Source organism: Hyla sarda, chromosome 9, assembly GCF_029499605.1.
Source record: "Hyla sarda isolate aHylSar1 chromosome 9, aHylSar1.hap1, whole genome shotgun sequence".
Classification (NCBI taxonomy): domain Eukaryota; kingdom Metazoa; phylum Chordata; class Amphibia; order Anura; family Hylidae; genus Hyla; species Hyla sarda.
In genome coordinates this window covers 44,634,837-44,657,466 of record NC_079197.1, presented here as the reverse complement: position 1 = coordinate 44,657,466, position 22,630 = coordinate 44,634,837, and the positions used below count along the sequence as shown (strand labels likewise).

At 44.7% G+C, this 22,630-nt stretch overlaps 1 protein-coding gene across 2 annotated transcripts in view; it reads right to left on the bottom strand.

The window, feature by feature from the left end:
* Positions 1-30: 30 nt before the first annotated feature.
* HDAC8 (histone deacetylase 8) overlaps positions 31-22,630 on the bottom strand; it is a 34,986-nt gene continuing 12,386 nt past the window's right edge. The window contains exons 4-11 of one of the 2 annotated variants that reach the window (XM_056540235.1): positions 21,486-21,627; positions 21,106-21,218; positions 19,154-19,231; positions 15,521-15,629; positions 8,525-8,697; positions 6,712-6,806; positions 573-668; positions 31-252 (exon numbers count right to left, since the gene is read on the bottom strand). In XM_056540235.1, the coding sequence (XP_056396210.1) occupies positions 244-252; positions 573-668; positions 6,712-6,806; positions 8,525-8,697; positions 15,521-15,629; positions 19,154-19,231; positions 21,106-21,218; positions 21,486-21,627 (815 nt within the window). In that variant the 3' untranslated portion in view covers positions 31-243. Of the gene's footprint in view, positions 253-572; positions 679-6,711; positions 6,807-8,524; positions 8,698-15,520; positions 15,630-19,153; positions 19,232-21,105; positions 21,219-21,485; positions 21,628-22,630 lie in introns of both variants that reach the window. The other variant, XM_056540234.1, reaches the window with a different exon arrangement.

Sequence of the window (22,630 nt, the reverse complement as noted above, 5' to 3'; positions counted from 1 at the left end):
AAAGGAAAGTAATGAAGATACAAGAAAATATTTTGTACAAAATGTTTAATATTCACAATACAAAAAATCCTTAAAACAAGTAAAAAACTATATATATCATATGCATCAACCAGCATAGAGGACAATAGCACAATCCTGTAATGTTTTGGTTGTGATGCACAAGTTATTTCTGCATCCTGTACAAGGAACTGGACCACAGAAAGCAGGAAATGCGTCTGTCAGGGACAAGTTAAACCATACGCCTCAGGTTAGCTGAAGAGAGGAAAAACAAAAGTGACGTTTAGAAAAGTTGCACAATATTTATGTTGTTCCTAACAAATACTGCTTTTGTATTGTATTTATTGTATTAGTAAAAGATCCAGGACAAGCAGAGACCTTAAAAGCCACAAGGAATTAATACATAAAGTATAAAAGAAACTCAGAACTTTTTATGTTTATTTTAACTGGTCAGGTGATTGTCACACGGGTACAAATATATATTTACATCTAAAAGGGAAGCTTTATAAGAACCATAGCAAATGAAATACAGAAGTTTCTCAATAAGATTATAGATCAGTTTTCATCACCCTTACCTTTGATTGATGCCAAAATCTCTTGTACTTGTTGAGTATCATTTCGGTCAGGCCGACAGCTAGGTGTGATCTCCAGCACATAATCTGGGCCATACTCTGTGAAGAACTAAATGAAAAATCTACTGGGGTATACTGCAGACTCTTATTTAGCTTTTTCAGAGAATATTGGTACAATTTATTAAAAGAGAACTTCGATATGGCATAAGTATAGTAAGTATAGGATAGGGGATAAGTATAGTAAGTATAGGATAGGGGATAAGTATAGTAAGTATAGGATAGGGGATAAGTATAGTAAGTATAGTATAGGGGATAAGTATAGTAAGTATAGTATAGGGGATAAGTATATTAAGTAAAGGATAAGGGGATAAGTATAGTAAGTATGGGGTAGGGGATAAGTATAGTAAGTATAGGATAGGGGATAAGTATAGTAAGTATAGGATAGGGAATAAGTATAGTAAGTATAGGATAGGGGATAAGTATAGGGGATAAGTATAGTAAGTATAGTATAGGCAGGGATGTGGAAATCCTATAGCCCGACGCCCGGGACAAGTAGTTTTGGGTGTCGGGCAGGTGAATTGTTTATAGATTTAGCCCTGTATCGGGCTAGCAGGGACAGACAGACGTCCCCCTTATTTTTCTTTAATGTCGGTGTGAGGCGCAGGAGCCGATGGAAGTCTACACCTCACACCGGGCTCAGAGTGTATGGAGGGGGCGGCGGCCTCCAGCTGACCGCAGAGTCCCCTTATCTCCCCTCCCGGAGGATGAAGGACGCAGCTCAGAAGACACAGCAGGGTGAGAGAAAGGATGTAGACAGCTCCGTGCACAGCTCCATCCCCCACACACAGCTCTACACCTCCCCCTGATCTGTCTCCACAGGACCTAATCCACCACGGGGCGGTTGCTTGTTTGCACGGGGAAAACACAGAGCGGGGGAGGGGAGAGAGGAGAGGACGGAAATCTCACCTCGCACCGGCCGGGACTACAGCTCTGATGTCCACTCATGGACGGATCAGGTGAGGAGACCGAGAATACAGGCGGCGGCAGGAAGGGTGGTTGTATATGAATGGTGTGAGTGTATATGTGATGTGTATGTAATGTATGATGGGGGAGGGCAGCGGCAGGTGTATGTATGATGTGTGCATATGTATGGTGTATATCAGTGTTTCCCAACCAGGGTGCCTCCAGCTGTTGCAAAACTACAACTCTCAGCATGCCCTGGGCATGCTGGGAGTTGTAGTTTTGCAACAGCTGGAGGCACCCTGGTTGGGAAACACTGGTGGATATGTATGGTGTGAGTGTATGTGTGTATGATGTCTATGTGTGATGTGTATGTAATGTATGATGTGTGTATAATGTCTGTGTGAGATGTGTATGTAATGTATGATGTGTGTATAATGTCTAAGTGTGATGTGTGTGTATGTGATGTATGATGTGGGGTGGGCAGCGGCAGGTGTATGTATGATGTGTGGATATGTATGGTGTATATGTATGGTGTGAGTGTATGTGTGTATGATGTCTATGTGTGATGTGTATGTAATGTATGATGTGTGTATGATGTCTATGTGTGATGTGTATGTAATGTATGATGTGTGTATAATGTCTAAGTGTGATGTGTGTGTATGTGATGTATGATGTGGGGTGGACAGCGGTGGGTGTATGTATGATGTGTGCATATGTATGGTGTATATGTATGGTGTGAGTGTATGTGTGTATGATGTCTATGTGTGATGTGTATGTAATGTATGATGTGTGTATGATGTCTGTGTGATGTGTGTATGATGTCTATGTGTGATGTGTATGTAATGTATGATGTGTGTATAATGTCTAAGTGTGATGTGTATGTAATGTATGATGTGTGTATAATGTCTAAGTGTGATGTGTGTATGTGATGTATGATGTGGGGGGCAGCAGTGGGTGTATGTATGATGTGTGCATATGTATGGTGTATATGTATGGTGTGAGTGTATGTGTGTATGTAATGTATGATGTGGGGGGGGCAGTGGCGGGGGTGTGTGTATGTATGATATGGGGGCAGTGGCTGGTGCATGTATGATATGTGTATGTATAAATGTTTTGTATAGGAGCGGACTGTCACGTCGGGCATTAGGGCAGTTGTGCCATCTAATTTTATTTATTTTTAGTGGCACCCGCACTAAATTGCACCCCCAGAATCCTCCCCTTCATACTCACCCGCCAACCAAGAGCCCCACGGATGCACACAAACACACCCGAACCAAAACTACAACTCCCAGCATGTTGGACCATAACCTAAACTGTAGAACTATAAAGTGCAACATGCTGGGAGTTGTAGTTTTGGTTCGGGTCAGCTGCAGAGCCATAGGCTGCATCAGGGCATGCTGGGTGTTGTAGTTACTAACTGCAATTCCCAGTATTCCTTGACACATCCTATGGCTCTGCAGCTGACACAAACCAAAACTACAACTCCCAGCATGTCCCACAATAACCTTAACTGTACTATACAGTGCAACATGCTGCAACACCCACACAACCATAGGCTGTATCAGGGCATGCTGGGAGTTGTAGTTATCTAGTAACTAAATGCAACTTCCAGCATTTTCTGACACAAAATGCACCATATAAACTGGAGAAGCAGAACCCCCCCCCCCCCCCCAGAAACACATAAGTCCCTATTGAGACTGAAAAATAATGATTAAAAAGTGCGTATACATGTGAATAAGCCCCTTTCCTAATAAAAGTTTCCAATTTTCTTTAAATAAAAATAATGTACAAAAATAAACAAAAGTGGTATCGCTGCATGTGGAAATGTCCAGACTATTAAAATATAATGTTAATTAAACCGTACGGTGAACGGTGTAAATGTAAATAATAGTCCAGAATTGCTCATTTTTGGTCACTTCATATGAGACATTTTTTTAAAGGTGATGAAAAAGTTACATCTAGACTTTTCTGGGCTTGTCTGGGGTGTAAGAGGATCTACAGCTCTCCCGCGGCTAATATCCTGGCATACTGTGATCACCTATTAACCCATTAGATCACCGCTGTCAGCAGTGTCTAAAGGGATCTTATATCCATCCCTTGTGGTCTAGTGGGGGGGATCAGACTATTTTGGTTGAAATTATTTCATCTACCAGGGCAAGTAGATTTTCTTGAGGGACAAATAGATTGTGTTCCGCTTTAGTCCCTTGGACAAGTAGTTTTTTTTTTTAATTTCCACACCCCTGATAGGGGATAGGTTTAGTAAGTATAGGATAGGGGATAAGTATAGTAAGTATAGGATAGGGGATAAGTATAGTAAGTATAGTATAGGGGATAAGGGGGGGGGGGGGGACTCAGCAGTCAGATCTCCCACTATCAGCTACTTATCCCCTATCCTGTGGATAGGGGATAAGTTTACTTTTGCCAGAGTTCTCCTTTAAGTAACTAACAGCAACCAAAAAGACTACTTTTACCAAAAACTTCTTTTTTTGAATGGTACCAATCCATTTAATCCCTAAAGGACCACGGGTTTTTCCGTTTTTGCACTTAAATTTTTTCCTCATCACCTTCTAAAAATCATAACGTTTTCAATTTTTCTCCAACAGACCCATATTATGGCTTATTGTTTGCACCACCAATTGTAATGCAATTTGTAATGACATCAATCATTTCACCACAAAATTTACGGCAAACCCAGAAAAAAAATATTTGTGGGGCAAAATTGGAAAAAAATGACAAATATTTATTCTGTAGGTCCAAACGGTTACAGTGCTACCCAGTTTATATGGGTTTTCTTTATTTTACTAATTAAAAAAAAATTATAACTACATGCACCAAAATTTGTATGTTTAAAATTGTCCTCTTCTGACCCCTATAATGTTTTTATTTTTCCGTATATATCATTTTTGCGCTAGTGATCTGAAGTTTTTATCGGTACCATGATTGTTTTGATCTGACTTTTTGATCACTTTTTATTAATTTTTTTAGGGTATACAAAGTGACCAAAAATATGCAATTTGACGATATTGACCATGCGGTTTAGTTAACCGTATACTGTATTTTTGTAGTTCGGACATTTACGCACGCGGCGATACCACATATTTTTATTATGTTTATATATTTTTATATGAAATTTGGGAAAAGGGGGGGGGGGTGATTTAAACTTTTTTTTTTTTTTTTAAACACTTTTAGTCCCCTTAGGGGACTTTTAGGAGGAATAATTTGAACCACATTGATCTGTGTGCTCTGCGCTCGATTGATAAAGCCTGGTCCTGCAAGGCTTTATCATTCTCAGTGCAGCAGCCAGCACGGAAGGAGAGGTAAGCCCTCCAGCTACCTCAGCAGTGACCCGGATGGTATGACGCGGGGTCGAGTCGGGGGCCCGCGCCATACCCCGTTAACGGCACAAGGACGTGTATACACGTCCTTGGTCGATAACCAGTTTAAAAAAACTTCTGAAACGTCAAAGCAACAATTCAGAAGTTTTGATAGGTGGGAGGTATGGGTCCTTAGACCACCAATCGCTACAGACGCTCAGTGCAGATACATTTTTTCTTGCTTTACAGACTTGTGTTATATCTGCACCAGACCCGAGCTCCGCCAAGTAAGATACAATAGTGTGGGATGCTGATTATATCCACTCCCATCGCACCTGTATAGAGCAGTTCTAGCTCTGTAATGCCATTCCTCTAATCTTTCTTAGTGATTTTTCGTAAAATAAGGTTGATCTTGTAAGACATGTAACTTCATAAATAAATGAAACCCCTAACAGTACTTACAGTGTGAAATAAGTATTAAACACTTCACGATTTTTCACACTAAATATATTTCCAAAGGTGCCAAAGAAACCAAAACAAATAAGTTCTGAACTTAAGTTATGAGCAACAATGTGAAATGACACAAGGAAAAAGTATTGAACATATGAAAAAGGGAGGTGCAGAAAAAGGCATGGGAAGCCAAGATAACATCCGAAATGTACGGTATCCGTAATTAAAAAGCCATCCAGCCCCTTGTCTGTTAAAAGTAATATCAGCTGGTTCAGTCCAAACTGATGGTCTACAAAAAGGTCTCATTGCCAAGGTGTCACACAAGACACATCTCATGATGGGTAAAAGCAAAGAGCTGTCTGAAGACCTTCACAACCTAATTGTTGCAAAACATAACAATGGTGTTGGTTACAGGTGCTAAGCTTGAATGTGGATATGGAAAGTCAATCATTTCGCCATTAATTTGCCCAGACCAGGTGCTCCTCACAGGATTTCTGACAGAGGAGTGAAAAGAATAAGGAGAAGTGTCAAGGACCATGTGACCAGTCAAGGAGAGAGAAGGAAAATAATGAGAAGAGCCAAGGACCATGTGGAGAGCTTCAAAAAGACCTGGAATTAGTATTTAGTGAGAAAAATGGGGACATGTTCAATACTGATTTCACCCGCCTTATGTCCCTCTTCCTGCTTCTCTTCTCATTGGCTATCCTCCCCAGATTATATCAGAAGTATCTATTGTACTGAGTATGAGTGAATTCTATGGCATCTTGGAAATTTGTCCTTAACAAAGTTGTACAGCTGTGCTGAGACCTTTTTAGCGACTTTGCACATAGAGCCATTTGTATGTACTGTAGACACCTTTGTAAACACAATTCATGGAAGGCCTGCGATATTTTGATTATTTAGTCAGAACCACGTCAAATACACTGAAAGGAAAACAAGGTAAAAGAACATGTACATCACACACACACCATGAAAAATAAACCCGGTATCTCTACTTCTTCTCTGGTTATATCCACCCAGTTCTTTTCTGTTCATTATACTATCAATTTGTTGTAAACTAGATATTCGTACGAGCCTCTTCTAAGAGAGAGCAGGTGAAACTAATACTAGTTTGCAATTATGAAAGAATCCAGTTATATTAGCTTAAGAGAGACTTTGTAAAAAAAAAAAAAAAAAAAAATGTAAAATGCAAGGAGGGCAGCCAGCAGATATGATGAAGAGGTAGACGACGAAGCCAGGAGAACAAGGAGTCTGTATGTAAGTCGTGTACAGAGGAGTCTTTGTTTTATAGTGTCTTCTAACAAAACAAGCATTCACAAGCTTAGAAGAGCCAGAGTGATTCAAGATTAAGTGTGTATCATTCAGGTCTCTCCCCTCCCAAAAAGCTTAAAAAGTGGCCTAGGAATATTGTGTACCTCATGGTCTGGGATTTCTGAAGATAAGGTCCTGCCTAGGATTACAGCAGTCAAGTATGTCCAGCAGCGAGCGGTGTTAGGAAGATGGTATCCCCCTATAATATACAACAAAACTGGTGTAGTTGGTGCATAAAAGATGGAAGCAACGGTCATTTATAAACGAAATAATGGAAAAAAGGGAGCTAACAGCCAAATATGTCCCCATTCACATGACATTCAGGGTAAAATATCACCAAAAAGTTTATTTATATATATATATACATACGATGGTAATCCGTTCCAAATGGACCATCGTTTGTTGAAACCATCGTATGTTGAGGGATCCGTGCAATGCAAAGTATAGGACAGTGGTTTACAACCTGCGGACCTCCAGATGTTGCAAAACTACAACACCCAACATGCCCGGACAGCCAACGGCTGTCCGGGCATGCTGGGAGTTGTAGTTTTGCAACATCTGGAGGTCCGTAGGTTGAAGACCACTGGTATTGGAGGTTATACTCACGTGTCCTCGCCGCTCCGGACAGTCACTGCTCGTCACCACTGCCCTGGATGTCGCCTTCCATTGCTGTCACTGCGTCCCCGAGGTGTCCCCGACGCTCTGGCAAGGCCTCTGCTTCCCCGGCATCCTCGCTCTCCGTCGCCGCCATCACGTCGCTACGCACGCCGCTCCTATTGGACGACGGGACGGCGTGCGCAGCGACCTGATGACAACGAAGGAGAGCGCCGACGATGCAGAGGATCCCGAAGAGGACGCGCTGGAGCCCCGAGGACAGGTAAGTGATCATCAGCGGACCACACGGGGCACCGTAAACGGATATCCGGGGGGCAGCTGAAACAGTCTGCGCTGCCGGATAGCCGTTTATGCGATGGCCCCGACATACAAAAGCATCATATGTTGATGCTGCCTTCATATGATGAGAGGCCATCGTATGTTGAAATGATCGTATGTCGGGCCATCGTAGGTCGGGGGGTCACTGTGTATATGTATGTATGTGTATGTATATATATATATATATATATATATATATATATATATATAGAGAGAGAGAGAGAGAGAGAGCGTACTTGTGGTGCTCCCATTAAGTTAAATGGACCAAATGTAGTTTGCTTGTGACTACACTTAGGACATTTTCCCAATGTATAATGGGAGAGATTATTTATCAAAACCTGTGGAGAGGAAAAGTTGCTGATTTGCCCATGGCAACCAATCAGATCACTTCTTTCATTTTTTTCACAGGCCTTGTTAAGAATGAAAGAAGCAATCTGATTGGTTGCTATGGGCAACTTCGCCTCTCCACAGATTTTGATAAATCTCCCCCAATGTTTTTTGTGTGGAGCTCAAAAGCGAAGCAGACTGTGCTTTTTTGGGTCCCACACAAAAACAAGATACATTTGGGAAATGGACCAAACGTAGTCAGTTTCTACTAGAATATTAAAATAAAAAATTATAAATAATAATGTATTATCCTAAAAGAATGTTTGGACATGTCTAAAGGCCCCATTTGAGACGGTCCTATATCTTAGTATGCCACTTTTTTACATGTCCTGACTGTATTTTAAGGGAGCCGTATTCTGTAATAAGAGAGTATGGGACCTGCTTGGGAACAACACTGCCAAGGTGTTTTATCTCCCAGACCTCCAGTAAAATGATCTGCTAAAGTATAAGAGATCCCACCATGGAAGAATTTATTTAGTTTCAGATGGCTCACACAAAATAAAAAATAAAAAAGTATGATAAAATTCTTGACTATAGAAAAACATGGTAGGGAGATGCTGGTAATAATGTACATAATAAAGAATATAATGTACTTACCTCCTCCTAGGATCAGAGTGGGCAGTTGCCATTGTAAAACATATTTCATGCACTTTCCAATGCCCTCAGGTGTCATGTTAAATGAACACATAGGGTCTCCAGCAATTGTATCGGCCCCCAACTGCAGGACAACTGCTTCTGGGTTAAATGTTGTGAACACTTCCTTCAGTACTCTATAAGAGAGAGGACATGACATATAAGAAACTCGGACACTTTAAAGCAGTGTTTCCCAACAAGGGTGCCTCCAGGTGTTGCAAAACTCCAACTCCCAGCATGCCCGGACAGCCTTTGGCTGTCCGGGCATGCTGGGAGTTGGAGTTTTGCAACACCTGGAGGCACCCTGGTTGGGAAACACTGCTATAAAGTGACAGTCAATATAAACAGTCAGCAAATGGGACCAACACTAGGTCAAGGTCTCTTATAAAGGCCTCACTTTTTTTTCTTTTAGTTCTAAGGCGATTAAACAAATTGTTGTATCTTTTCTACCCCAGTAGGAAATTGTCCAAAAAGTAGATTTTTGGACTTACGGTAAAATCTCTTTCTCGGAGCTTCTATTGGGGGACACAGGACCATGGGTATATGCTGCTTGCCACTAGGAGGCTGACACTAGGCAAAAAACAAAAGAAGACTGGCTCCTCCTGGCAGGATATACCCGCCTCCTGACTCTGAGCAACTCCGTTTTAGTCCCAAAGCAGAAGGAGAGCCAACCCAGAAAAAACAGTCTGAACACAACACCCGGAGAAAAAGGGGAAAACCAACCACAAAAGGAGAACACCCCCGCCCCGGAAGGGCGGAACTGGCTGGCCGCAACATAACAATGGGTGGGTGCTGTGTCCACCAATAGAAGCTCCGATAAAGAGATTTTACGGTAAGTCCAAAAATCCACTTTTTCTCGAGCGCTTCATTGGGGGACACAGGACCATGGGACGTCCTAAAGCAGTCCCTGGGGAGGGCAAACCAACCCCTACAGAAGAAGGATTAGGCAGGCTCCTGAACCACCGCCTGCAAAACCTTGCGGCCCAGGCCTGCGTCGGAGGACACAAAAGTATGCACCCGGTAAAACTTGGTAAAAGTATGCAGTGACGACCAAATCACCGCCTTGCAAACCTACAGGGGAAATTGTGAACTTTGAGGCCAGGAGCCCCCTGCGCCGCCCCTCGGGAAGCACAAACAGGGAGTCACTCCGCCGAAAAGAGGAAGTGACCGACAAATAGGTCCGCACTGCCCGGACCAAATCCAGCTTATGAAGCCGGTGCTCTCGCGGGTGAGAAGGGGATGGACAGAAGGAAGGCAACACAATCTCTTAGTTCAAATGGAAGGGAGACACGACCTTAGGCTGGAAAGAAGGCACCGGCCGAAGAACCACCTTGTCCTGGTGAACCACCAGAAAGGGGGAACGGCAGCCAAAATTCCAAGACACGGCAAATGGACGTGACAGCGACCAGAAAGGCCACCTTCCAAGAGAGGAAACGAATTGGAAACCTGAGCCAGGGGCTCAAACGGAGCACCCTGAAGAGATCCAAAACAAGGTTAAGGTCCCAAGGCGCGTGGGGGACCGAAAAGGAGGGGCCTCGTGAGCCACACCCTGCAGAAAGGTGCGAACATGAAGGTCGGACGCCAGAGGGAGCTGGAAAAGGACAGACAGGTGCGAAACCTGCCCTCTGATGGAACTGAGGGCACGCGCGTCTCCAGCCCTAATTGCAAAAAGGACAGGAGATACGTCAGAGAAAAGGAGGTGGGAGAAAGGGCACGAGCCTCACACCAGCAGAAATATGCCCGCCAGGTGCGGTGGTAAATCTTGGAGGACAAGGGTTTACGGGCACGGAGCATAGTCTGGATAAACTGTGGTTTCAACCGTCAAACGCAGCGGAAGTGAATTGGGGTGGCAGAAGGGCCCTTGGGAGAGAAGGTCGGGACAGTCCGAAAGATGGAAGGGAATGTCTGCCACGAGACTGACCACGTCTGCGTACCACACGCGACGGGGCCAGTTCGAAGCCACCAGAATCGCCGAGACTCCCTCCGCCTTGAGCTTCCGGATGACCCAGAGAAGGAGTGGAAGAGGCGGGAAGGGGAGAGCAAAGGGGGTCCAGGGGACCATCAGGGTGTCCACCACCAGGGGATCCCGAGACCTGGACAGGAAGTGAAGGACTTTCCTGTTCTGGCGCAATGCGAACAGATCCACGTCCAGCGTCCCCCACCGACGACAGATCTGATCGAAGACCGCCGGGTGGAGAGACAATTCGCCTTGATCTGTAGTGGCGCGACTTAGGAAGTCTGCCTCCCATTGTCGACCCCGGGATGTGCACCGCCAAAAGGGCTGGAACTAGGGCTGGGTGGTATACCGGTTCATACCGAATACCGAATTTTTGGGGCTGCACGATATGGATTTTCCCCCATACCGCAAGACCGGTTGGGCCCTATTTTCAGCCTAGCGCAGCGCTGTCCCCACATCGGGGAACTAACCCTATGTTACCCGCCAGCGCTGTTCTGCCCCCCCCCCCCCCCCATTAATGATCAGCCCAGCGGGGTACTACTCACAGATGTCAAGCACTGCCCTCCTCCTCTTTGTTGGGGACCGCCGGGCGCTGGAACTCACTGTACGCCAGTGGTCTCCAACCAGCGGACCTCCAGTTGTTGCAAAACCACAACTCCCAGCATGCCCGGACAGCCAACGCTGTCCGGGCATGCTGGGAGTTGTAGTTTTGCAACAGCTGGAGGTCCGCAGGTTTGAGACCACTGCTGTATGCTGTATCCCTACTTACCAATAAAGGACCTCCATACTTACCTCTGAAGCCTTCGACCAGCCAAAGCCGACATGGCGAACAGGGACGATTGGGGGACCCGGACCATAGGTACACCACCAGGCGCTGGTGCAATGCACTGTGCCCCTAGCTTGCATGTGAGGGATCAGGCAGCGGCATGCTCCTGTCGCCCTATGCTAGATAAAACAAAAAAGGGAGAGAAAGTCTAACTAGAACCTGAAACTATGAAGAAAAAATAAAAAAGAAATAAGACCAGATCTGGAGAGAAACCAGACCTGTGTCTGCCTCCTCTGACACTAAGCTAAAACTGAGTTGCTCAGAGTCAAGAGGCAGGTATATCCTGCTGGGAGGAGCCAGTCTTCTTTTGTTTTTTGCCTAGTGTCAGCCTCCTAGTGGCAAGCAGCATATACCCATGGTCCTGTGTGTGTCCCCCAATGAAATGACACTTTCAGGGCATGTTCACATGATGATTTGCCTCATTTGCAGTCATATTCGTGTACAGAATGGCAAAGGCCCCATTGACTTTAATAGCCCAAACATAGTCAGCTAGTGACTACGTTCAGGTCATACCCTAAAGAGTAGCAAACCACACTTATGGTCTGAGATAGGGATCAACCGATATCGATTTTTTTAGGGCTGATACCGATAAGCTGTGGAGGTTAGGGCCGATAGCCGATAACTTATACCGGAGTATCAGTATAAGTTATCGGCTATTTATCCCCCCCGCGACACCGCTGCAGATCATTGATTTAAAGCGGGCGCTTTAAATCAATGAACTGCAGCAGCTTTTGCGGTGCCATAGGCCGCCGCCGCCACCCGCTTCTCTCCCCCTGCCTGTCCGGGGTCCTCCTGAGTCCTATCAACGGCATAGTCCGGAAAAAGGATGAAGAAATGGGTGAGTGCGGTGTCCCCCAATGATGGCTACGAGAAAGATTTTACGGTGAGTACAAAAAAATCTCCTTTTCTCGGTCGCTCTTCATTGGGGACACCTATACTGATAGGACATATCAAAGCAGTCCCCTAGAGAGGGAAAAACAACTGCCAGAGAAAAGGAATCAGTCCCGAGACTGAACTCCCTTGTCCACAAGGCCTGCGGACGAGTCCCCAGGTCGGAAACACACTAGAGATCTCCCGTCCAAGGAGATGGACTAGGAAGCCAAAGGAAGGGGCCGTCCTTTGTAGAGACCCAAGACCAGGTCATATAGAGAGACAGGAAACCACAGGAAAAAAAGAAAGATGGACTTCTGCTCTGGAGAGGTCTGGTGCATGAGAACAAAGACCTGAACAGCCGCAGACCCAACCCCCCCCCCCCCGTCCCAGGGGCCCAATACGAGTACCCCGAAGGCGACAATAGCCGTACTGGCATAATGCGGATGACCTAAACGCCCTCCAACTCGGGAGGATATGGACCCCCGAAGGAAGAAAGGAGCGGCAAACACCCTGAAAAGGGGGCATCTCAGAAACCGGAGAGACCGACAATCAAACAGGAGACGTAGATTCACGTGGAAGACGAACCCCTGAAGAGTAAGGAAAACAGACGTCCGTGAAAACTCTCCGCGTGACAAACTGCCATGTAAAAAGTGAAGGAGGGCAGAACAGAAAGACCGCCTCGACTAATGGGATCGCGGAGGAGTCTTGGCCGGATCACTACACATGCCCCAGACCTGAACCATCACCAAGGCCCAAGGAACCGGAAGGGCCGCCTGAAAAGAAGGCACATGACAGCATCCTAGGACAGAGTCCAAGCCAAGAAGACCGACCAGTCAGACACCAGAGGTCCGAGCGGACCAGAGCACTTCAAAGAATCATCCTGCGAGAATGGAAGCGGGAGGGGAAACAAAAGAACCCAGCTGGGACTCTCAGGGTCTGGGCACAGGAAGGATTACTTCAGAAGACATTGGTGTCAGTGCAGTACAACTGACACAGACAAAAAGGGAAGGAAGAACACACCCTTCCAGGGAGATTGTACAAACTCTTCCAACAGAGGAGAAAGCCAAGGTTGCGTGAGCAGCAGTAGATAACGAAAAAAACAGAAAGAGAGCCAGGCTGCAATAGTGGACAGTAAGCACACAAGCCTAGACAGTAAAAAGCACTGTTGAATACCCTCAGCAAAAAAAACAAAGGTGATTTTTTTTTTTACTTTCTCTTCCTTCCTCAACAGGGAAGAGGCGAGGGAAGCAAGGCACCCTGCGCTGGGACTGTCCACGAGGCCCCCAAGGGAGAAGGACAGGACGCCCACACCGCAAAGCCCCAAAGCAGGGGGGCAGAGTTAACCGCCGCTGTGTCAGGTGGATACCTCACTGAACCCGCCCCCAGCAGCACACGAGCCGAAGAGGAGGAGCTGCCTGACATCCCGGCTCGCGTGTGTATGTGCGCGTCCCCCTAACTTGCGCCGGCTGATTAACCTGGAGCGCACCCCAGCTGGGTCCGCACAGCAGACCCGGTGCAGAGGTGAGGAAGTGACGGCTCCAGCCGGCAGGGCGCGTCCGCGACTAGGAAAGTGAAAGTAAGGAGCTCTTGCCGTCAGTGCAGCTCCTTGGTAACCCCCCACCACAGGCACCGTAGATGCATGAATACAATAGCAAGGGTTAACCCCTCTCTGCACAGACCCCCAAAAACAGCCACAGAAATAGGGGCATAATATTACTGCTTGTTCGACGGGGGGGGGGGGGTCGTTAGACGGGGGGTATGTATACTCACCTCATGCGCTACATACTCACCTAAAGACGTCTTCAGCCAGCTTTTTAGTCACCTGCAGCACGTCATGCTGCGACAGACAGGACGAGCAGGGAGATAGGGGGACCCGGACCCTAGGTGCAACCCCAGGCGCTGGCCGTTGGCGGGTAGGGGTTAACGGTGCATACTTCTATGACCCCTGCCCCTTAGCCGCATATGGGGGAAAGAATCTAACTAAAAAAATACTAGAAAATAATGCCTCCTGCTGGCACTAGCTAAAACTGATTACCTCACTGCAGGTGGGCGGGTATATCCTGCCAGGGAGGAGCCGACTTTTTTTTCCTAGTGTCAGCCCCTCCTAGTGACAAGAGCATATACCCATCAGTATAGGTGTCCCCCAATGAAGAGCGACTGAGAAAACCTGAATTTAGTCACAGGTTAAAGGGGTACTCCGCCCCTAGACATCTTATCCCCGTTCGCTCTGCACGTAATGACGGGCAATACATCGTTACGTCACTGCTCCGCCCCTCGTGACGTCACAGCACGCCCCCTCAATACAAGTCTATGGGAGGGGGTGTGGCGGTCGTCACACCCCCGCCATAGACTTGCACTAAGGGGGCAGGCCATGATGTCACGAGGCGCGGAGCCATGACATTACGCTGCTCCGTCCCCTGTATCGCACGTCATTACGCACAGAGCGAACACGCTCTGTGCAGTAATGATAGCGGGGTGCCGCAGCGGCGATCCCGGGGCTCCCCAGCAGCGGGACCCCGGCGATCTGGATAGGGGATAAGATGTCTAGGGGCGCAGTACCCCTTTAATGTTTGCCCATGCTTTTCTGTGCAAGGAATTGTCAGCATCGCATTTTGAAAGGATGCCAATGTATCTGAGCAACAGAGAGGCTAATGGTGATGTGAAAATCCCCTTACACCAAAAGTGCAAGTTAATTCACATGAAACAATGATTTTTGAGGTACAGAAAACAATCCAGTAACCTCTGTCTTTTCTTGCAACTTCTGAAAGCATAACAATGTAAGTAATTGGTCTGATTGGATATGCACAATATATTGTGCAATCACTGTTTAACAATTAACATACATACATACATATAAATATATATATATATAGTTTTCCCACAAAGGAACTCCTCACCTCTCTACAGGAGTCTCCGACCACTGGAACATCCACCAATCATGAGAACAGGGGTCCTGCAAAGAGGTCATGTGTGTCCTTTGTAGGAAAAACTGTTAATACATAAAGATGAGGCAGGCATCATCAAGGGGTTATCCAGGAATAGATATTCTAGGAATATTCCAGGAATAGAATTCTAAAAACAGCCCCACATTTGTTCTTAGGTTGTGTTTGATATCGCAGCTCAGTTCCATTGAAATTAATAGAGCAAAGTTGTAATACAGCACATAACCTAAAGACAGGTGTGGTGCTGGTTTTCTATTCCTGGATAACCCCTCAAAGACAGCCAAAAACCACTCAGGCTATGCCTGCCTCCTCTTGTCTGTAATATAGATACCTCCTCTGAGATTATTGCTGCCATTTCTTACCCTTCACAGACTTGATAATATTTCTCATCCGTGATTCCATCCTGTAAGGGGACATTTACACTATAGTAGCGTCCCTTCCCTAGGCCAATGTCGCTGACATCCCCTGTCCCTATAAAAGAATACATGGATTTTATAGTCTTGCATTCAATATTCTGTGAGAAGTATATCGTGGAATCGTATGCATCCTAAATGGTAACTCTCATCAAAAAATGTTTTGCTATTGCACGCCTTATGGTAACTAAAAAATATTTCTAATATACTTTGGTTAAAAAAAAAAGAAGTTTTCTATGTTTTATTCGTGCTTAAAAAAGCTCAAGAGCACATTTTCCCCTATCTCATACACAGACTTAGGACCGAAGCCCAAACACAGGAAGTGCAGCCTGGAGTGCTGAGGGGGGGGGGGTGTCCAGCCTCATCCAATCATAGCTCCTCTCACACTTAACTGCCATAGGCTGTTGGTTGGACACACCCCCCTCAGCACTCCAGGCTGCACTTCCTGTGTTTGGACCTCGGTCCTAAATCTGTGTATAAGATGGGGGGAAATGTGTTCTTGAGCTTTTTTTAAGCACAAATAAAACATAGAAAACTTCATTTTTTTTAAACAAAGTATATTAGAAATATTTTTTATTTACCATAAGGAGTGCAATAGCAAAAATAAATTTTAATGAGAGTCATCCTTTAAGTTGCATCCATATTTCGGGCCAGTGTTCAGTTTAATAAGAACAGTATATCTAGCCCTGGCTACAAAATATAGGTGAAAACGCACCAAGACACAGGACAATACATGGCAAAACCACACCAGGCACTCACTGCCAGGCAAAGAGAAAGTCAATAATATAATAGCGCCCAGTGTTGAAGCAGAAACAAAGTGATTTTTTGTGAAAGAGGACTGAAAGCCTGCTCTGTTCCCAGACATATGAATCCCTGACTGCTATCCGCTGGAACCTCACAGAATTTCAGGATCTCTGGACTGAATATCAATAAGAATGAAATCCTGCTTGGGAAGATAAAACAGAAATCTGGACGACTTCATTGTATTTTTCCACAGAAGGGTCTTGAGTCTGAAACTTTTATGTGATCAGAAATTATTTAACGGCGACTTTAGATTTTTTTTCTTGACCCTGCTGGATAATCTTTCATGCTAATGGAGGACACTGAAAAGGACTGATGTAAATGCAGGCAAACAAAAGCTTGAGACTATAGAGAACTTTTTAATATGAAAATGTATGGCCAACTGTATGTTAACATGGAAGGAGGAAAGAAAAGTGCACTGAAAATGGCGCTGCTTGTATGGATATATCCTCCGGACTCCTAGATATTGTTTAGTATCAATAAGGTTATTGACACATAAAATAATAAATAGTTACATACAGTGGGCAATGATGTGTTTTGGCAACTCAATCTCCCTTCCTCAGATCTCTACCCCCCTATTCCTAAGATTGTTCATATAATTCAACCTTCACCTCCACTCAAATATATTTACGTTCTCCCTGTCTGCACAGAGTATCCTGCTTTGTGCTCAAATTGCTCGAATATTAAATGAGCACTGTCAGATACAAAAACTTTTGATATGTTGTAAAGCATGTATAACCAATAGGTTTAGCAATTGCTTTCATTAGAAAATGTTCAGTATTTCATACTGAAAAAGCCAGTCAAACAACTGCCCCCCCCCCCCTGCCTGCTTGGACACATACTAGTCCTGCTGTGTCCATGCGTCATCACTAGAGATAAGCGAACTTACAGTAAATTCGATTCGTCACAAACTTCTCGGCTCGGCAGTTGATGACTTATCCTGCATAAATTAGTTCAGCTTTCAGGTGCTCCGGTGGGCTGGAAAGGTGGATACAGTCCTAGGAAAGCGTCTCCTAGGACTGTATCCACCTTTTCCAGCCCACGGGAGCACCTGAAAGCTCAACTAAATTATGCAGGAAAAGTCATCAACTGCCGAGCCGAGAAGTTTGTGACGAATCGAATTTACTGTAAGTTCACTCATCTCTAGTCATCAGCTATGTCATGGACACACTTCCTTGATTGACAGCTGTTAGTGCAGGGCTCATAGCTGGAGGAAAAATCCTCCCACTGTCAGCTTGTGTCCCGCTACTATCAGTGAGGACAAGCTGGGAGTTGTAGTTTTGATAATGCTAGGGGAGATGTGAGTAGACAGTATACTGAGGGAGGGGGCGGAGACCTGCACAGTGAGGCCACACCCCCTCCCTTTGAGAGGAATTCAGACTAGTGAGCTAAATTAAAAGAGTAATGAAAAAATAAAGGTTCTAGACACAAAAATTAGATGTACAAGGTCAGGATACGGTACTGAGTGATATATTTAAAAAAATGTTTTTTTGTTGGATCTGACAGGTACGCTTTAACTAAAAATCCTGCTATCATTAATTTCCCTAATTGCATTTTCCTGATCACTACCAGCATCTACTAACCATTCTTTTCCTAGACTTCTATAGGTCCGTTCCCCGTCCATGTGACATATCACTTCACCCCTGCCTACTTTGGTCCATGTCACAGCTCTAGTTACTTTTAATTTGAAGATATAACTATACTCACTATAATATTATTGTTATAACCATCCTTGTATTCTCTGTCCTCAATCAACCCTTATGAATGTAACTCCGCACTGTCCAGCCTCCGTTCAGACCTTACCCCCCATGGATACGGTCATCTGTCCACTCTTGCACACATTTACTGTACATTCAACTGTATCCTGTTTATAAATTTTATTCCATTTCTCTGTTTTACACCAGTATATACTTACCGCCTAGCATTCTATTTTTCAGTACCTGGCCCCCTCCATCTATTGATCCATCTCTCGGTCACATGACACACTACATCAAAGCAAACACCTCAATGGTCCCCTGCAGTCAAATGACCTCGGCTCACTGCCTACGATCCCCCAGCCTTTCTGATGTCACCCTTGTCCCAAAGAAACATCTCTGATTGGCTAGCCTCCAACTATATGCCCATTCATTACACAAGTATCGGCACCATGTTGTTTTTTACCCTATTTGAGCCTCATTTTAAATTATAATACCCAGACATACTCCTTGCCTTCAAGACACAGTATTGAACAGAACATGATATACTTATATATCCCAAAACCTCTGTATGCTGTTCTATACTCCTTTGTGATATTTTGATATCTATATTAACTTTACAGTTTTAACACTAATTGACTGTTCTGCCTGTTCTGTTTATTCTGTAGGTCAATACGATTATATCAATACCCATTTTGCTTAGACATGTCAAAAGTTGTTGATCGCACCAGGTCTCACTACTAAACCTGCTGCCATCGTGCAATATAAGCCGGAGAAGCGGGTGACATTGCGTTTTTATCCCTAGCAGGCAAACAGATGCGACCATTTCTCTGCATAGACTTCTATGCAGAAAGACAATAGGGGGAGATTTATCAAAACCTGTCTAGAGGAAAAGTTGCTGAGTTGCCCATAGCAACCAATCCGATTGCTTCTTTCATTTTTTTAAAAGGCCTCTGAAAAATGAAAGAAGTGATCTGATTGGTTGCTTTGGGCAACTCAGCAACATTTCCTCTTGACAGGTTTTGATAAATCTCCCCCAATATGTACAGAACATGATAACTTTACATTTTGATTATGAAATACATACCTGGAAAGAAGCCAGGAGAAAATTTATGTAATGAAACCGTCATAACCTTAGATGTAAAACTAAAAGCATCTTCAACCCCTGAAACGGAAAAAAAATAATAAAAACACAAAACATGCTGATCAGACTATTACATTGGTCCTACATATGCCAGGTAACTGGATAGGTTCTGTAATATCAAATACAGTTATATGTAGCTTGGTGTATTTTAATTAATGTTTGAGAAAAGGAAAGTGAAAACCCTGAGCTATCCCACTTCTGCCTATTGGAATCATTGTGGGTTCTCCGGTTTGGAAAATCCCTTGTTAGAAGGGTCTCTCAATAATAAGATCACAAAATGCTCCCCCCCTGCTAAGTTTACTCCCTGTGCTCCCACAGAGAGAATTAAGCAGTACAGTGTCTAGACCAGTGTTTCCCAACCAGGGTGCCTCTAGGTGTTGCAAAACTACAACTCCCAGAATGCCTGGACAGCCTTCGGCTGTCCAGGCATGCTGGGAGTTGTAGTTTTGCAACATCTGGAGGCACCCTGGCTGGGAAACACTGGTCTAGTCAATCAGCGGGATGTGTATGAGTGGTAGGGCCACCAGAGCAAGAGATGCTCTTTGTAAATATTTTTCACTGTGGCCAAGAGGAGTCTCCTGAACCTAGGACCCCTCCCTCTCCATTAACTCACAATTTCCCAATAGGATATATGAAAATATGTTTTTAAAACTAAGACACCCCTTACAAGTCAGCAGTACTAATGGTGTTTAGGCTATAGGTGGCTAAAGGAGTAGTGCAGTGAAAAATAACTCTCCAAAGGATAGGACATAAGTTATAGATTGTGGGGGTCCCAGCAGTCGGACCCCCCACGATCTACTGAACGGGGACATGGCAGTCTGCCGGAAGCAGCCATTCCCTCCCCCGCAGAAAGCTGTGGCCGACACGCCCCCTCCATGTATCTCTATGGGATACATAGAAGGAGCGTGTTGGCCGCCGCTCCGTGCAAGAGTAGGCACGCCTCCTTCCAGCAGACTGGCGGGACCCCGTTCAGGAGATCGCGGGGGATCTATAACTTATCCCCTATCCTTCGGATAAGTTATTTCTCACTACAGTACTCCTTTAATGATATAGTCAAGTCATTTAAAGAGTGAGTTGGATAATACACCTACAACCTGTCCTCTCCATACATCTCCGACCTGATCTCCTGATCATCTTAAGGGTGTGTTCACACTGCGGAATCTCTGCTCGCTGAATTCAGCGAGCGGAGATTCCGTCTGGCGGCCGCCACCGAAAATACTTTGGCGCTAGGGCCGCGGGGCACTGAGCCATTACCATTGACGGCTATGCAGTGCTCGCGGAATCCGTGCAAAGAATGAACATGTTCTTTCTTTGCGCAGTGTGAACGGGTCTCGCGGAGACCCATTCACACTAATGTTAAGTTCACACCGTGGAATTCCGTAGTGTGAATGTACCCTTAAACCTCCTCTTCTGCTTCTCTCTTCTCTTTCTATAGCACCTCTTGTGCAGTGCCTGTCCTGCAGCTGCCTTTGCTGTGTAGGTCATGCTCATCCTTCAATTTAGGTCTGTTCAGGTCCGTTGTCTATTTTTTTTTTAACTAAGGGATTTCCCCTCTGCCCCTAACACTACAATTCCATTCTGATGATTTTGTGAAGATATGTGCATATATAGACATAAATGGTATCCTAACCTTCCAAAACTTCTAAGTTGTACCCCCTTTGGCTTCGCTTGGATCAGACTTTTTCACACTTTTTTTTTCTTACATAAAGTTACACATTTCTAGGTGCCTACTGGCTGCACCTTTATAAGTTTCAATATGATTTTTTGCTCCATAATTTAAGTTTTATTTCTCTATATCCAGAGAAATAAAAAAATTGACCCAGCAGCAAAAGGGTAAATGCTGTATGAATGTGAAGAGAGTTAGTCGCCACTTAGAGAACTGTAATACTTCTTACCATCGCCATGATGTAAATCCAGATCAACATACAGCACTCTGTCATATTTTTGTCGCAGTTTCAAAATGCCTAAAACAGCATCATTCAAGTAACAAAATCCAGAGGCTTCATCTCTAATAAAAGGAAGCACAAATAGAAAAGTTGAAATGATACAGTTGATAAATGGCAGATCTGAAAGTTAGCAGCATAGAAGTCCCCTCCCCCCCCCCCAATCTCCAGGAAAGGAAAAATGTGACAAAGTACAATAAACAATCAGTAAAAACTTAGATTTAGCGTCACAAAAGAACATTTTTATAATACGTTAAAAAAAAACAACTATGCTCTATATTTATTATAGACTTATTCCAGTTGAATTTACCCAGGGCTCCCACAATGCCTACTTCTTAGCATGATGCCAACCACCTGGCCAGTTAATGGCAATGCGGGCTTTGCCTTCCATAAGGTGTTCAGCTGCAGTGAGCGTTGCGCCTCCTACAGCAGCAGCATAGTCATAGATTCCTTCTGTGATAGGACAGTCATAGCCTGAAAGGAATTCATTAACAAAATCAAAAATTAATATGGCTGTTTTTTTCAAGTTCATACACTCGCATACAATCTTATTTCCTTTAACATCAGATAAGAGTGCCAATGTTCATATACATCATAAAGATTAAAAACAAGCGGGAATACTTAAGGTTGGATAATACTCGGTCAGGTGAATATACATTGTAACAGCAGAAGTATTTCCCTTGTTTCTTATTCGTCTACTGATGTTCTAACCCAGTGGTGTCCAAACTGCGGCCCTCCAGATGTTGCAAAACTTCAACTTCCAGATAGTCCAGACAGCCAACGGCTGAGAGTTGTAGTTTTGCAACATCTGGAAAGCCGCAGTTTGGACACCACTGATCTAACCGGTTGCCTGAGAGTCATCTGGGTTGAGAGATGTCAGGCAATAACCCCCAGAGACATTATTAAAGGGGTATTCCAATATAACAACATATATATATGTATATTATTTTCTACATGTTATCGTTAGGTTGTCAGCATAGTTCCCCCCAAATTAGGTTGTCAGCATAGTTCCCCACATTAGATTGGCAGTACAGTTCCCCCACACTAGGTTGTCAGCATAGTTGCCCCACATTAGGTTGGCAGTATAGTTCCCCGCACATTAGGTTGGCAGTATAGTTCCCCCACATTAGTAGGCAGCATGTTCCCCCACAACAGGTTGGCAGTATAGTTCCCCCACATTAGGTTGGCAGTATAGTTCCCCCACATTAGGTTGGCAGCATAGTTCCCCGCACATTAGGTTGTCAGCATAGTTCCCCGCACATTAGGTTGGCAGTATAGTTCCCCCACATTAGGTTGGCAGTATAGTTCCCCTACATTAGGTTGGCAGTATAGTTCCCCCACATTAGGTTGTCAGCATAGTTCCCCCACATTAGGTTGTCAGCATAGTTCCCCCACATTAGGTTGTCAGCATAGTTCCCCCCACATTAGGTTTTAGTTCCCCCACATAGGTAGGCAGTGGCCCCCACAGACATACACC